Source organism: Oculina patagonica, chromosome 4 (assembly GCF_052425735.1).
Source record: "Oculina patagonica isolate OP01 chromosome 4, crgOcupat, whole genome shotgun sequence".
Classification (NCBI taxonomy): domain Eukaryota; kingdom Metazoa; phylum Cnidaria; class Anthozoa; order Scleractinia; family Oculinidae; genus Oculina; species Oculina patagonica.
The window spans coordinates 27,200,741-27,218,740 of NC_135761.1; the positions used below are offsets into that span (position 1 = coordinate 27,200,741).

Here is an 18,000-nt window from a genome sequence, read left to right on the forward strand (position 1 = left end):
ATTATCCTTCAATTAAGTTGCGGTATTCTTTTAATTTACCAAAGGAAATGTAAGTTACCGCTATTACGGGATATTAACACACATTTGCAATTTACAGTCGTAGCAGACAAATCGCATCTTTATATTGATCAGTAGAATGTTTGAAGAAGAAATTGTTTTTTTCTGTTAGTAAATGTCGTTAACGGCATTTCGCTTCACCCGGGACTACAACATTAACAGGGATTAGTTTTCCTACAATCCTACACAAGCCCGTATTCGAATAAACCGATATCAAAGAAAGCGAAAATTAAGTTAACTTAATATCCTTTGTACAAACCTTTTCAACTGATTTTTTTCTGACAAAACAATATTGCTATTTTTATTCTCTCCATTGTTAAACAGACACCACTATAACAATCTTGTTTTACCTACTTACTCTAGTCACTCTACGACCTAACTTTAAACTGAAGAGTTTGCGGCACACTAAGTTTTCATCATATATTCAGATCGCTACTTCACATATAAACACTACAAGAATTTCTTCGTTTATCAAGCTCCCTCCATTTTTCCTCCACTTTTTTCATGTTTTCTGTTTTCATTTCACGGACGTCTTTCTCCTTTAAGTGACAGACCGATTTTGCACGTGAAACGTTAATGACAAAGTATTCACTAATTGAAAAAAATGCAACACTAAAACTTAATGAAGCAAACAAAATTGAATATTTGGCCTTGGAGCAAAGGTCATCATGAATGAGAGCAGATGGAGGAGCCACGCATTTTGAAGTTCTTTGTGGTAAAATAATTTCCCTTCGTCACTCGATAATAAGTGCAGCCAGCAAACTTTTGTTTTCTTGTAAAAAGTCTACAATAACTTGGATGTCGTGCTTCCGCGCAAATCAACCAGTCTAAATAAAGTATGGTCGGGCGAGTTAGTAAAAGATACAGGAAATACAAAAATACACAGACACACACGATGCTTGAAAAGGATGGAATGTTGAATAGAAGAGATATAATTAAACCATATCCACACGAATAGTAGATTATTCTGGAAAGTCATTAGCATAACACAACATATATTGCATTTTTAGCAGCGTTCATAACACTAGATAGATTTAATGTTTTAATTACTCGAGAAGCGTCAATTAACTCAGACGAACAACTAATTGGAAGAAATTAATGTAAAATAAATTGCCATTAAGATGTAATTAGTTTCTGACTTTTCAGTTACAATTAATTTGGTTTTAGGGTAGACTCCGTGGAAATAGTATTTTTGCGTATTCATACTTACTAAAACACACAAATTAGTATTCCTCAAGAAGATTCAATACGACGAAAAGAAGATTTGCATTAAGTTTTGATAATGTTGGAGCGTCTGAGACCAACACGTAAGTAACAGAAACTATAACATGTTTCAGATCATCATAGGCAGTTTAAATTTGAATTTTTCGTAAAGGAATGTTAACAAGGTATGGTTTTCTTTTATCGTTTCGCCCAACCGCCTTTTTCCCACAAGAATAAAGAACAGAATAATTATTGGTCTTGTTTTAATCGATATTGGTTTGACACAACAATACTTGGTAAATAATTTTCACAAGCCTCCAAAGTAAGAACCCTCAGAATAAATTCAACCGGCTTTTTGCTCGTTATTCGTTCTATTTATTATCAAAAACAAGGTGTGCCTGGGTTCTAATCAATGATCTTCAGAATCAAAATTGAGGAGAAGTTTTCTCAGCTTTCTTGACTGATCCGCGGTCGAGGTGTGTGTATAGCTATCATACTAAGTCAAGCTCTTAAAAGAAATTAATGCAACTTCAGCTGCAGAATATACTCCATGTACTTACTATTCTAAATCTGATCCACTCGTCGTGATCATAATTGAAGACTCCACCGAACTCAGGTGTGAGCTGTGAGCGGTCAACGTAAGACTTAAGCTCGTCCACTGTTGTTACCAGCTTGAACTGAAAGGCAATACAGCTATTGTTGATCAGCGATACACTTCATATTATATGGAGTTAATATACTTTCCAAACCTACCAAGCGTGTGTTACCGAACAAAAGAATTCAAAGTAAACAGATTTACACAATTCCCGCCAATTGCAATAAGCTTACTGACAAGTGCAACCTGAAGCGTAAATTGTTCAACAGTTGTGAATCGCTGTTGAACAGTCGGTAAAATTCAGCACGCGACAGAGACGAGTGAAATAAGTCCCGGGAAATAAGTTTGGTGTATTCTTTTTTTATAGAACACCTCTGCGCATTCAAGTTACATAATAGCTACTGCCGAGAGAGAGAGAGAGAGAGAGAGGTGCAGAAAACAATACCCCAGAAACCATGGACAATAGTCTAGAACAAAACATTCATCTATCAAGGTTGATGTGCTTTGTTAAACTTCACTTTAGTTCCCACAGTATGCATCGCATACTTTAAACGCCATTCTCGTCATTAGGCAGTTAGAGTGGGTTCCTGCTACATTAAACACCTGGAATGGATTAATATTACAGTCTCACGATTCCAACAAATTTAAAGGCTGCTGCCAAGTGCACTTATATGTACAGTAGAACCCCGGTAACTCGAACTCTGAAGGGAAACGAAAAACCGTTCGAGTTAGCGGGGTTTCGAGTTATCGGGGTAGATTGAATATTTAATTTGCCAAGTTAATAATTGATGGTTTACTGATTTTACAGCACTTCAGTATACAGTGCAGTGCAAATTGAACTTATCTTGCCAGAAACTCTAACACGATCATAAATTCTTAGGATAAGAGTGGAAAAAGGCTGTCAAATACGTGATCTGTTTTGTTGCTCTAGTAAATGGGCAACCGTGGTGAGTTGCAAGAACTGGGATTCGAGTTATCGTGGTAAATTTGACCCAAATTTTGATCAAGGGAAACGAAATTTAGTTCGAATTAGCGGGGTTTTCGAGTTATACGAGTTCGAGTTAACCGAGTAAAAATGACTGAAAAGTGAGTTCAAATCCAAGGGAAATGGAAGTGTGTTCGAGTTAGCGGGGTTGTTCGAGTTATCCGAGTTCGAGTTACCGGGGTTCTACTGTAGTTGTACATGACAAACAAAAGAATAGCATGGTCCTTTCCCAAAGTATTCCTTAATTGAAAAATATTGTTTAAGTTTTAACTCGGGTGTTTCGTATTGAAAAAGCACTTGACATATCGGCAGGGCTACTACTATTGATATGAAAATGAGTTCAACAATCACATCTCAAATGTTCCACTTTCAAACATGGCGTCGTGTTTATTAGTATGGTACATATTTGAAATGTAGCGTACCGTAAGAAGACATTGGTAGGTCAGCTCACAGTGTTTAGAGAACAAACAAACTGATCCTTTAAAATAGAATTACTGACCGGCAAAAAAAATGGATTGAAGTGACAAAAAAGTCGAAGAGAATTGACTGGTCACATAAGACAAGGGCGATACTAATACTTAGTAACTTGGCATGTTACCATATCATTTCTATGAAAACGGTTTCTTTTTTTCAAAAGTGCTCAGAAAATCGATTATTTTTGTTTGTTGAGCGTCTGATAATTCATCATTGAACGATATTTCTCGTTTAAATGTGGCTCCCAAGTGTTAACGCCTACGCGCTGGTTATCTCCCAGGTTTCTTCCAGTCTTGTCGCTAAGGCTTGATCATGACTCACGGGGAAGGGGTAGGGGGATGCTTATCAAAGAACTCCGGAAATCGACAACGATGGCACGGAAATCAGTCACATTGTTTTATCGAACAAAGCCAAGAATGCACATTTTTTATAGCATTGACATTCGTTTTCGAGCCTTTGTAAATAAACAACAAAAACGTTAACTCGTTTTTTTCAGCAGTTCAAGTGGAAACCGGCTCTTCTGGCACGTTGGACAAGGGCACCGAGTTTGTGTCTCACGATGAAGAATCAATGTACAAAACACAAGGAAATCCACTTTTAAGATTTGAACTGTTTGACTACAACTCATCAGCTACTACGTGCGGCAGCGAATGAGAGGCGGCTGTCTTCGCAGGCTACATATCACCCAACAAACAGCAAGCAACTAAGCTGTAGTCGGAAACCAATGCACATTCCTTTTTGTAACTCCTTTCATTCAATGAGCAACAAATTGCGTATGGGAACACAATTAAGCTTTGCCGTTTCACCAACGGCAAAGGAAACAACAACTGTCTGTGTATGAAGTGTGTACATTGACTCGTCACAGTTCAATAGCGTGATAAAGCAATATACTTACCACGTGTTAAAAAGTCGACAAGCCGAAATCAAACGAGCGTCTTAGCGACACGGCCTAGTAGCGTATTGTTTCCAAAAACGATAATAGCTAGTTACATTGGAGCATTCGTGATCCACTGCTTTTGTCGTGGAATACAGTTCAGTGAGACTACTTTTGATAAAGTTGGACAGGGTCATGGCGAAATATCAACAGCAATCACGGCTGCTAATGGTGCCAACTGATTCCATGCACAACATAAATAGGGAAATAACTCTTATTTGAAAAACATTAAACAATACTGAAAGATCGAACCGCAAACAAGTTTTGTAGATAAGTATTGTAAAATAACCGAGGGACTGACGCGAACTGAGGAGAGTAGAGCGAGTTGTTTACCCAGCTAAACACATATGAATTGCTTTTTTGGATTTCTTTTTGTTTTACGGCCCCACAAACTAATAAGTTATTGTTAGCAGAAATTTACTTGTATACTTATACAAATGCGCTAATATGACAAATTATACTTTACAATGCGAAAATAATTTAAAAAAATAAAGCCGAAATTTAAACCCAGGCGTCATCTGCCTGGGTAAAAATTCAACTAAAACAGATCATTCGCTCTCAATTTCTTCGGCCTCGTCAACTTTCACCTCGTAGAAATCTCGAGCGCATAATCTAGTTGTTAATTATTACAGCTGATCACGCGATGTCCACAATTATCGATCATAAATTCCATGTTGACTTTTCTCAACCTCGTTCCCAGGATTTTTCTCTGGAAGTAATTGGTTTTGCTGGTTCGAGGTGTGGCAAAACACACATGACCCCCCCCCCCCCCCCTCTCGGAGGGTACTCTTCCTATATAAAACCTATATACTATAGGTACGCAATGCGTATTTTTTCTCGACTTGTTTTAGATAACAAAGCTTGACAGTTTCAGATCAAAGACCGTTTAAGCCCTACCCTGGGTGCCAGAGGGGTTTTTTCTTTTTTTGCAGGAAAGACACTATTTGTGAGCGGCGATCACTTCGCCACCCTATCAACGATCGCGGCTTCGCCACTCTTTGTCGCCGCAAAAAAAAACCCTCTGGCACCGCCAAAGATAGCGTATGGAAAATTGTATATTTTAATCTAAAAGAGTGTAACTAAGGAATCCCAGAACCGGATAGGCGCGGAGTGGGTGTGAGGGGCTGGCACATGTCATATAGGCGCATACTCCGAGTGGGTGTGAGGGGCTGGGACATGTCATATAGACAACAAGCAAAATAAGTTTCTGTGTTTCGCTAGAAAAGCCCAAACAGTGCCTTGGTAGGAGGCTAGTTTATTTTTTTTAGGGCGGCGTTACGTTGAGATGGTGTGTCGTGACCTTCGTCCTACTGCTCACCTCGAAGTTAAGCTGTTCTTTGACCTTTGATCCGCTGAATAAGACAAGAGGAGAGTCCTTCTTTGTTAAGATGTACACCATGTGTACACCCCCAGGAGTACTTTCCTAAAAGACAAAATCAGGCCTCGAGTCAACAAAGTAACCGGACACCTCCCGTAAGCGGACATTTAGTCACGGGAAGTTCGACTGTAATATGAAAGTCGTCTAATGAGCTAGTGCTGTAACCAAGTTTCATTTTTGGTTAGTTTAACTTCCCCAATCAGGCAAACTAGGCTACGCCGAGAACGGGCGAACGACACTTCACGTTACTAAAGTCAATCAGTTCACTACTTTTCAATATGAATCAGGTCGGTTGATGTGATATCTCTAGATTTTTACCGACCTGATTAAATGTAGATGTCAATATTGAAGCGAACTTATGACAGCTTTTTTCTTACTGATTTATCAGCCAAGCAGAAAGAATGAACAGAAAAGAGAAATATTTCTTTTGATAGCCAAGAATAACTACACTACAGGGAAATCAACCAGAAAGTTTGAGAAGAACAGTATAAATATACAGTAATAACAAAACAATGGCGGGATATTTGACAAATAACCGGTACTGTAGTCACAAATGGCGAGTCGTGATATTCTGGCGTGAATGATACATAGCAACGAAAAAAAAGTTAACAGGTATACTGCGACATTTCGGTTCTAAATTTTTTGTGGATACAAACTCTGTGGGTTAGGACTAATTAATCAATGGACTCTAAAGTAAACAGCGCATATGTTCATTTGCCTTTCTTTAACACAAGTCACGCCAAATGTTCTTAAAATAAGAACTACAGAAAAACTAAGAACTGAACGTTCTGTATTGGTTTAAGCTTTCAAACGGATAATTACAAAAGTCTTATTTTGAGAACAGAAAACGTTGATGTGATTCCATGCATCGATCGTCGGCGTCACGAGGGAAAAATGCATTAAACGGTGCTTTGTTAAAATCGCAAAACTCGCAATTTCCGCTCAACAATAAGAGAAAAATACCGTGACCAACTCTAGGAATTCTCTTTCTCTGTAATATAAAAAGACATAAACTCTGGCTAGCGTTTTCAAAAAACGATAGTATTCTCTGTCCGTTAAAAAATTTACATTAACACACAAAATTGCCATACACAAAAGCTCATATACAAACCTGAAAACAAACCATGGCTTCAACGATGTCTTCCAGGTATTTTCGTTTCGTTGTCGATTTCCTCGCGTCGATGACAACAGAAAATCCAAGGTTTCGGCTTTCTTTCCTAGACAAAACAAAAACTACGTTGAGCAGTCGTTTGCAGTAAAACTTGTGTTGTGCACGATATCTGATACCAAACTGAAAAAAAGCCTTTCACACCTTTTGTGTTGTTACTTGTCAAACTTCCGGTCAACCGACCGAAATTCACAGACCGCACTGTCAATAAACTTCATCAAATAAAGTGTACATTTCACAGACAAACGTTATCGTCGTGGGAAAATTCAAAGTGTTTTTACAAAACAGTGACCACGGTTTAAAACGTTATTTGATCAACACAAAAGTCGTGAGACTATCAAACCAAATGTACCGAGAAGAGAAAATTTACTAGTAAACCCCCTTATGGAACAACTGCCTCAAAAGTACAGCTAACTGCAAGAGACTGATTGGAGTGTTTTTGTTACAAGATGTTTTAGTTGTTAAACTTAATATGGAGCAGTAAGGTGTACTGAAAATAATTATTACGGAGTCACAGACATGACGTATCTACAGCAAAATACAGGAAAGCACAAAGATACAGAAATCTACTCTACAGTCTGTGGTTCCGAATAATACACGGGTGGTCAAATTACGACATTTTTTTACAGCCGTTTATTCCAAAACACCCGGCGGCGCCACAACAGCCTCAGCCTGTCCACTTTGCGCCAGGCAAAGACACAAATATACTTTGCGCCAAACAAGGGTACAAATATATCCATGAAATCAAAAGTTTCACAATAACCATTACAAATTTGGGGCTATCAAAATAACTAATTAAATGTAAAGGAATACATGGAGCAGCCAGCATGCAGTATATTTTGGCTGCACGGTGATTCGGTGAAATGAATCATACATTAAAACCACGAAAATCATTCAAATTTACTTTGAACATTACAAAGCCCATATTCTATGATCTAATCTTGTCCATTAATATATTACTTTACCTACTTTTTTATAAGAATCACGCAAGTGACATCTGCAGAATGACACGTTACCAAGCCATGAGGCTGTTTTTCGATGTTTTGAATCTGATCTTTGCCCAGAATAGAAATAAAAACTAATAAAATCCTTCAGCAACACTGGTGTTTATCAATTACAATACAATAGTGCGCACAGCAGGCCATGTTGACATAAAACATCTTCAAAATCATGTTTTCAAATTTTTTCTTTATTTATACTAAATTTAGTTTTGAACGAACGGACACGGTCTACTATATTTAACAAACAGAAATGCCACAAAGGGAGCAGTGAATTTGGCTTCATTGACGTTGCATGTTTATGTTTATGAGCGAATCCAATTGTTTTCAACGTGCAAATGAGGTATCAAAGAAAGAAAATATCGCTTCCGGTACCACCTATTCCGTCCAGGGTAGTACACCCACTTATGTGACCCATATAAAACTGACGCCAATTCATCACAGAGTCATAGTATGTACATAGCCGGCAAATACTAACCAACTGTTTTACAAAATACAAAACATTTCCGCCGAGTATATTTCAATATCGAAGCTGTGCGCACTGGTGGGTGGTCTGACCACCCGCCCGCCCGCAGGTGTTTAGGGGATCCTTTTTTTTCCCCCCCAGAACCCTTCCTAGCTGATGCTTCTTCTTGCGCAATGATAAAGCAGCCTCGCCCTCTAGGGGCCTCAAGAAAATCAGCGGCCATGCCAAGACAGGAATGGCGAGGAGCTTTGAGTGATAAACAACTCGCTACTGCACGAGAGGAACCGCCAACAGCTACACAGCTACAGGCTAGCGTGCGAGACGTATATTTTTTTGCGGTCGCTTGGAACTTACAGAATACAGTACATGTCCACATCTAGGCTCAATGTGATAAACAGCTTTCATGAAGAACAACAAAACAATTACACCAGATCAAGATATTGTGTCGCAAGGTTACGTAAGACATTCAACACTTGCATAATGAGTGTCGAGTGTCTACCCGGGGCCACAAGCAACAACTGTGTTCGAATACATACAAACCCCGACAGGGGTACACAGGAGTGGATCCGCTCTCTCTCCTGAATGACCTTTGACAGGTATTTTGCAAATGAAATAAACAGCTTGTAAAAATCCGCCAACTTCCCTCCTCTTTCATAGGGTTGTACACATGTACGCTTTTATACGACTTTAGTGACTTGGTGCCTTACGGATCAAATGATTTAATATTGTAAAATGTACAGACTTGTTCAAAGTAATAACAGGTCACAACAAGATCGAGTCCACGTAATTGCCCCGTTACAGAGATTTCAACAAAAGCAAAGTGTCTACTTTTACGACAGAACCTTTTTATCGAGAAGGTAGTTAAGAGTGCTCATTAGCATTGATGCCCTTAATGTACTGCATCAGTGTAAAATATAAATAAACAGTGCAGCTGCATGCATGTTGTACGTACCTCGGCGCTTCTGTTACAAAACTGACCGGCTTTTAGTCGAATTTTCGGTCGCTCATATGTTCAGCGCCTTCCAGTGCTTCACCGACGCTGAACAATGTATTAAGCCGTATAAATGTCATCAGAGTTTAGAGGGATCTACATACAGAGATAACCATCGCTAGCCCACCAACACAACATTGATATTTGACACTCAGATTACCTCTCTCTGCACGTAAAGCAGACAATAGGTTCCGTCACTTGTCAACACACTCCGGCAAAACATGTGCTCTGTATGGCAAAACTAAAGTCAAACTAAAAGCATTGCCAGTTGAAAAAATCCTCACAATCTCAAAGAGGTATACAGAGATGGATTATTGCGGCGTTCTACAGGAGGAGCTTTCTAGACTGATGAGTTAGACAATAGTTGATAACACTGAGGACTGTTACACAGACCACCTAGAGACGGCTCAAGTACATTGTTGAACCACTGCACATGCCAGTATAATAAATCGTTCACTTCAAGCAATGTGACCAATGCTATTATTTACGTTTTCTTTTTCTTTCTATGTAAGACATGAAAAAGGTTTGAAGAATGTGAACTTCATCAAAAACACTTAGAATCATCCATGATAGTGTTAACAGCTTTATTTAATAATAATACAGTACTCATCCATATTAAGGCTCTAAGTGTGAGAGACACTGAATACAATCTCATACTACAGCTATTCGCCGAGCATGTCAGTTGTAGTTCGACTCATAACAACACGATCCCACAATTTTCTTAAGACTTGGACACGTCACCGATATTTTCTTGCACATAACACCCGATGCATCAAACAAATTAATAATGTCACGAGAGTGACTATAAAACAATCTGAAGTTCACATGTCGGTTGATAATGGCTAGATTATGAGGTAATATTAGAAGAACTACAAGTGGCTTGTGCTGTTAATTACCACAGGGAGACCAGTTCAGCAACCAGCAACACTTACACTTACAGTCTAGTTGCTACTGTGTATTCATGTTTTTCTTTCAAGATAGCTAATGAAAATCTGTTTGCTTAGTTCAAGATAAGTTCATGAACAAGGCCGGTAGTGGAATCGACAAAACAACACAAAGGGGAAGGCCGAGAGTGACCTGGAGATGAACCGTCTTGAATAACAATGCAACTTGTGCATATTAAGTTTGCTGCATGAAACTGCACAACATGCGAGACAAATACAAAACAGGGTTTAAAGGACTTTTATTAGGTATTTCCTTAGTAACGAACATAACAACTTATTGAGTAAGCTCCCTTTCTACTCTGAGTGTGACCTGCCCAGTATGAGAGATACAACCCCTTTTCCAACAGCTAGGTATGAAGTCAATGAAATAGAGTCAAAATAGGCCTAAGTAAACTCTGTCACATGACCCTGTCACATGGTACGAAACAGAAGTCAAAAATTGAATGAGTGTGATAAAACCAGCAAGAAGTCAGAAACTGTGTGTGATGAAATTTCACGGTAACAAGGAGAAATTGAATGAGTGTAATGAAAACTCTTGATGTCTAAATGCAAAACATCTTCCATCTGAACATCATCACCATTTTGACAACCAGATGGAAAAATATGTCCTTCAATTACTTTAATCTACATAATAGTAATGAGGTGTCAATAACTGATTCCCTCTATAGCGCACGCCTGCAGGGGAATCACGGTAGTTGTATTCATCAAACCATGCGCATGACTCAGCAGCGATGCGAAGCAGCGATACACGCTGCTGAGTCTCGCGCATGGTTTGATGAATACAACTACCGTGATTCCCTGCAGGCGCACGCTATAAAGGAAATCGGGTATTGTCCAAATGAAGAAAGATTTTGCAAAGTTAAATAGGCTAGTTTCGAATTATGCTCCACTGATGACAAACAAAGGAATAAAGTCAAGGCTCAGGGGAATAATTTGAATTTTCGTTTGTTTTATTCCCCTCAACCTCGACTTCACTCCTTTGTTTTGGATCAGTAGAGCGTAATTCGAAACTAGCCTATTGAAATGAAAGAAAAATTTTAAATTAAATGATTAAATGTTGAGTCAGACACTTACGTGGGAATGGTGTAGAAGTACATAAACAGCCTTGTTAATTCCAAACTGGTATAAGCAACATTCCCCCAGTCAGGGCGCGACACGTCAATCACAAGAATTGGCCCACCTCTCAAGTCTCGGTTACCTAAAACACAATTGAATACACAAGTTAAATCAGAAACTGTGCTTAAACCTGACACACTGCAGTCAAAACATACATCGTAACTAAATTTTTGCTATCATTAAGCAGTTTGCTGTCAACTTTTTAGTGCTGGTGTTACATGCTAGCAAACCCATGGTGATACAGAGAATGGATACTGGAATCGTTTCAAAACTCTAAAGTTGAGTTAAATAACCAACATAACCAAAGTTAAAAAAAGCTTGCCATTATTTTCCACACCTCAAAATCGAGACTTCCACCCCACATATGGGGATCATAAGAAATTCTACCTACTGTAAATTGGCAAGCATTATTATTCACGGCTAAATTACTTTAATATGAAGAATCTTCCCAATCTTAATAACAGGCAATTTAAGCATGTTTAAAGAAACAAATGCACATTATGTACAGTATCATATGTTGTGGGTTATCGGTTAAACTGACAACATATCTATACTAGTAAAATTATACACTCAGGTATTGCACTTCAAAACAACTCAACACTCACGACTGCACAATATACAATTTTCAATTCAATAACACTCATTATTACCATACTAGAAACTGATTGCAAAACAATTTTTCATATCATCGATGCTCACAAGATAACAGCAGTACATACATAGTCCCAACTCAAGTAACGTCGCCATCAGGCATGAATTTCCGATAATATCTGAGGCCAATACAGTTTATACTGAATTTAATTTCCTCTAAATAACTTAATGGTCACAGATCTGGGGGTCAGTTATTAACACTGCTAGCTTAATATAGAACTGCATGCATTAAGATCAATATTTACTTTTGTGTCGTACTTCAATAAGTTTGTTAATTAAATTAAGTTATTTTGCTTTAAACACAGTGAATCAGCAAGTTGCGTGGTATAATAATATTTTGGGCTTATTTGACTGTGTAGATTGTAAAAAAGAGAGACAGTGTAACAAAATTAATGGTGCAACAAACAGAGACATCAAGAGACAGACTTCAACAGCTCAACAAAGCATAAACTCTTTTCATAGATCTGGGATTCAGGTCTGCTTACTTAATATAGAACTGCATAAATTATGATCATGCAGTATTTTCTTCTGTCATCGCATTTAGACTGATTTATTAATAAAAAATACACTCAGTGAATTAGCGTAAGTTGGACAAAAGCAATTATGGTATTTAGTTTTTGTGTGCCTAGATTAAAACAGAGATGATGTTAAAGAAATGGTTCAATGAACTGGAACACTGGGCAAACAAGGATATATAGCAAAAAGTGCAAATGCCAACATGTGTGTTATCAAGGGGAAATTTGATTTGTATTCATTAAAAAGAACCATGATGTTGTAAATTATCTACTAACAGCATTCAGTAGTTGAATTTTTCATATTTTATGCAAAAACAATGTTTTGATATACATCCTCCCTTGGGTTGCTGTGTGATTAATATTTAAAATTAGGCATTAGTTGCATGACAATATTTTATTTTTAGCTCCAGTATCTCAAATAGTATGATATTCGGTCATTGTTAATTTGTTTTGATAAAATAACCATGGCAACAGTCAAAGACAAATGGAAATAATAAAACCACATAATGTCTAGCACTTAACAAACAGAAGTCATAGGTCAATAAAATGTATTGCATGAGAAGATCTAATGACACTTTCAACTTAAGCATCAATAAGTAAAAAGCCATTAATATCACAATCAACAGTCATGTCATGGGTTTATAAATGTGGCATGCATGTATAATAAAGTTGTTGTTGTTGTTGTTTGTTATTGTTGGTGCCACTGTTGTTGTTGTTACCGTCTGTTGTGTGGGATTCTTTTCTTAACCCTATTCAGAACAAGCTTTTTTATCTTTTTAGACCGGGGCGGAGTGGGTTGGCAACGACGAAACCCTTGCAAGTCAGGGCATGTTTGTCTCAGTGGTTTTCCATCAGATTTCAGAAATCCTACAGAGGACACAGCTCCAAAAATAAATAACGCTAAAAAGTCGAATATTTCACACTTAACATGCTAAGTTTAGACCAGAGGATTTGTTTAGTTTCCGTTTGTAGCAGATTTAAACCTTTCAGAGCATTGCGTGATTCTTGCCAATCAGTGCCTTGTGAAAGTAAAAATTTGTTAACGCCAGCACATTCCAGGACACAAACGTAAAGTAAATAAATGTAAATTCTTGCCCGCCAAAGCGTGAAATTTTAGTCTTTTCTTCGATTCAAACGCTTCAAAATACTTCACACTGAATTTTGTAAGTAAAGATTAATGGATTCGCAAAGATTTGAAAAGTAGCTGATAAAAGCTTTGAAAAATCTCGATGATTAGGTAAGTGCAGAATGCAATATGGAACAATTGAAAGTATGTTGTTTTATATATGTTCGTGTTTATTTGCTTTATTTTACTTTCGGAAAAACTGTTCACAGGCTACTTGTATTCTTCCCCAGGTGTTCCTTACGCTAATCTTTGCAAACGTAACACGACACTTTTGTTCGTTTGTAACAAAATACTTTTGTCTTCCTTGAAAATGCGATAACATGAAACTTTTGTTTTTTGTTTGTTTTACGGCGGCATCGATGACATTTGTTTAATTTAATTAAGTTACGGTTTAGACTGCACGAAAGACGATTCTCAAAAACTAAAGAAACAAATCTAATCAAAAAACATATTTTTCGACAGGTTTTTTAAAACGCAGTACAGCTAGGATATTTGTTTCCTGGTTATCAGGTGTTCACGCCGAAAATCCCGGTGCAAGTTTTTGCATACCTAATTACGAAAGCGCCATGAAAGTCTCAAAATCTAATTAAATTAATTTGCGGTTTTTACTTGGCGCCAAGAAGTCTGCAGGAAGCCTACCGCAAACACGCTGCCAATACAAGCGATGTTCATGATAGTTCCAGAAAACAACGTAGACTAATCTGCGCATGCGTTTGGTGTAAATTACGTTGAGTAGTACCACAAGGAGAGCAAAGGGTTTTCTGAAACAAATATATACGTTTGAGATCTTCATATGAAAGTAACGTAGATGTGCTCCAGGTTTTACCTAGGGGTACGGTCAGGTGCTCCCCCACCCCCACCCCCTCCACAAGGAATAATTAATTAATTGATATTAATTAATTAATTGGCGATTAAAAGTTTACACCGCGTTAGCGGTCTAGGGGTTTAGCAACCGCCAACCCACCAAACCATCACAATAGTGCATTCTGCACTAAAAATTACGTGACTTGAGGCCTAGCCGATCGAAAGTGAAACTTGTCATGTCAGCACATTCTTTTACACCAACGTAATGGTATTTATTCACAGATTCTGGCCCGCTGAAATATATTTTTCTTTTGACGCATGAAAATTTAGAATTTTCTTCAAATAAAACGCTTCAAAATCGAATAGTTCACACTGAACATTCTTTTTAAAGACAAAAAATAAGAAAATGTTTCCATTTGTTACTGATTTGTAGCTTCTAAACATCGCGTGACATGAGCCTGACTGAGTGGAGGTTTGGTACAGGTCACCGACAAAACGAAAATAATAAACCCCGTGCAGAGCAAGAACTGCGCAGCGCAGTTAATAATTTTTAGATTAACTCGCAAAGTTTGGCAGCATTTGGTTGAATCTTGAAAAAAGTTATAAGCATCCAAAGTCACTTTCCGTCCCTCGGTCTGGATAGGATTAACTTGCATCTAGATGCATGTTGTGGAAATTGCACTGAAAGAAATGCATTTTGTAGAATAGAAGAGTGGCAAGTTTATGATATGCTGATATTTAGGCTGCATTTATTTTAATGTTATGATATAAAGATCAGTGTCAAATGAGATTACAAGTTTGCAATTTGTATTTATCACAAAAACACTGAACTATAAACAAAAAAAACATTTACTCTTCATGACTTTCAATATTACTTAGCAACATCAAAATGAATAATTGCTTACATACCAGGCAGTGATGCAACACCACTATGAAGCAACTCAAAGTTCACATCAAATGCATTCATAGGCTTTTCCATAAACAGTGACTGACGGCTAACTCTACAACTTTTCTCTAGGCTATCCTCTTCAATGGCTGTACATTGAAAACAAATGAATCACTGTAACATTGCAATTTAGAGTAAAAATAATGTTGTCACAACAAAAACAAACAGTGGTTGAAAAATGTTTCATTTTGAATTCTAGTTCCTCACAACTAACTTATAAGTAAAGTAAAAAATCCAACAAGGTGTGAAATTTTTAGTACCAGTACTCTTTTTCAGGAACAAATTTTCAGGACATTTCTAGAATTCCTGTAGATTTTACAGGCTGCAAATGCACATAGTTTGCAAGCTAATAATAATTATCTTTCTTCAATCTCTAACCTGTGATCAGGTGTTCTTTTTTGCGGTCAGAGGAGAATGCCTGATCATAGGTTAATACATCCCTTCAATTTGTGACAAGATATGAAATGGATATATAAAAATTCATATATTTGTACTGCGGATATATATTTTAAGCAAATGAAGGATCATCGCAGTAATGTACTCAACTTAAGCAGTTGAGAAAAAGCAAGCCTGGAAAAAATTCAGGCTTGAACTTACTAAGAAAAAAATCTTCTCCATCCACGGGTATATTACGAACCCACAAGTGACCAGCTCCCAGTTGGCTTGATAGCTCAGTTGGTTAGAGCGCTGCACTAGTATCGCAGAGGTCATGGGTTCGATTCCCATTCAAGCCTGAATTTTTTCAGGCTTGCTTTTCCTCAACTGCTTAAGTTGAGCACATTACTGCGATGATCCTTCATTTGCTTAAAATGTATATCCGCAGTACAAATATAGGAATTTCATATATTCATTTCATATCTTCTCCATCCACGGGTATATTACGAACTCACAAGTGACCAGCTCCCAGTTGGCTTGATAGCTCAGTTGGTTAGAGTGCTGCACTAGTATTGCAGAGGTCATGGGTTGGATTCCCGTTCAAGCCTGAATTTTTTTCAGGCTTGCTTAGCAATGATCCTTCATTTGCTTAAAATTGCTTGTTAAAGTAAAATAAGATAATAGTGATGGGGCTTAATTCACTCCTTCCACCAACCAGTGAGTTGTTGTAAACTCTCAAGGGAATACTTTTTGCTCTGGGTGATGAATACATCACTCAAAGGGAATACAAATGTGTCAACACCAGGGCTGTCATTAAGGGCCACCTGTTACAGCTGAGTTCACCCAATGTTACGGGTGAAGATGTTGATAAGTGTTATGTTGCACTTCATACAGAGCCAAAATGCCATGGGTGGTAAATTCAGTGTAACTGTTGCTAAAAAACTTAATGACAGCTACAATGTATGAACAATCCACGGGACACATGTGGTTTGATTGTGAATATTTGCAATAAAAAGCTGCCAACCACGCCCCCCCCCTCCCCTCCCCAAGCATTTTTAATTTGCTGGTACTCATTTATACACCTGGGTGGAGAGAGGCACTATCGGAACAATTGAGTGTCTTGCCCAAGAACACAACATAAGGACCCTGGCCAGGGTTCAAACACAAACCCCTCAATCTGGACTGCACTGGGACTCCTTCTGAGAGTTGTACTCTAAATAAACTTTTGCTAACTAGGTGGATACCTAACATGTATGAATATATTAAACAAATATTAACATATACTGAACAGTTTTCTTCTAACATTAGAGACCCTCTTTACTTCCTTCTCTTTTGTTAATATATTATGTTGCTGAAATAAACCCTTCAGGCGGCTGGTATATCGGAGGATTAATGATAATGCCCAAGGCTGAAAGATTGTTCAAAAACAGATGGCCGAGAAAAAAAGCTTCGGGGGCAACTTTGGAATTTTAAGGCAATCTTTCAGCCAGGGGCATTATTCTTCAATATACCAGCAAGCCAGAAAGGGGTTTATTTATTGGGTGTTACGAAAACTAAGACCCTCGAAAACGAAGACCTAAGACCTAAGACCCGGTCTTAGTTTTCGTAGTACGAAAACTAAGACCCCAGGTCTTAGTTTTCGTAGTACGAAAATTAAGACCCCAGGTCTTAGTTTTCGTAGTACGAAAACTAAGACCCTATATTAAAATCAGAAGAACCATTGAAATAACTATTGTAGACGTACTATGAGCACCAGTAACTGTTATTTTAGCTTTTAATATGTGAGACACTTCGCGCGTAGTGTTTTCTTGATCTTTCTTCAGTCATTACTCCTTCCGGCTCTTGGCTTTGTTTTTCTACGCAATCGTGTGCGATGAGTGCTAGTTTGCAACAAATTTCCCCATCGAAATAGCGATAGGAATAGTTTAGGGCCTCAATAGGTTTAAGCAAAGCTGAATTCGAGCGCGTACTCGTACTCTCTTTGTTGCGTGACAGAAGTGTACAATAAAAGAACATGATCTTCAAAGTTGTTGGTGGTGGTGTGACCGAACAATAGCTTGGTTTCAGCCATTGAGGTCGAAGGTCGGCTATCGCACGGTCGGCTATCGCGTGGAAAGCCATTACATTACCACCTCATTACCTCTTGGTATTCTTGTTTTGAGCTTAACCAAAGCGGAAAATAAATAACAAATACCTATAAGAACGAAGCGTTCCTAAAAAAATTAAGGCGACATGTTAGATTGTGATTCAATTTTTTTTATTTGTAATAATAAA

At 37.9% G+C, this 18,000-nt stretch overlaps 1 protein-coding gene and 1 non-coding gene across 2 annotated transcripts in view; one reads left to right on the forward strand and one right to left on the reverse strand.

Moving 5' to 3' along the window:
• The window catches only part of LOC144650050 (puratrophin-1-like), a 32,914-nt gene that overhangs the window by 9,825 nt on the left and 5,089 nt on the right, over window positions 1–18,000 (reverse strand). Inside the window, exons 4-8 of the mRNA XM_078509695.1 lie at window positions 15,315–15,440; window positions 11,268–11,391; window positions 6,738–6,843; window positions 5,567–5,671; window positions 1,821–1,937 (exon numbers count right to left, since the gene is read on the reverse strand). Coding sequence (XP_078365821.1) covers window positions 1,821–1,937; window positions 5,567–5,671; window positions 6,738–6,843; window positions 11,268–11,391; window positions 15,315–15,440 — 578 coding nt within the window. The remainder of the gene's footprint in view (window positions 1–1,820; window positions 1,938–5,566; window positions 5,672–6,737; window positions 6,844–11,267; window positions 11,392–15,314; window positions 15,441–18,000) is intronic.
• Trnat-agu (transfer RNA threonine (anticodon AGU)) lies at window positions 16,012–16,085 on the forward strand. The gene has a single exon. It is a non-coding gene; the product is annotated as a tRNA-Thr (tRNA).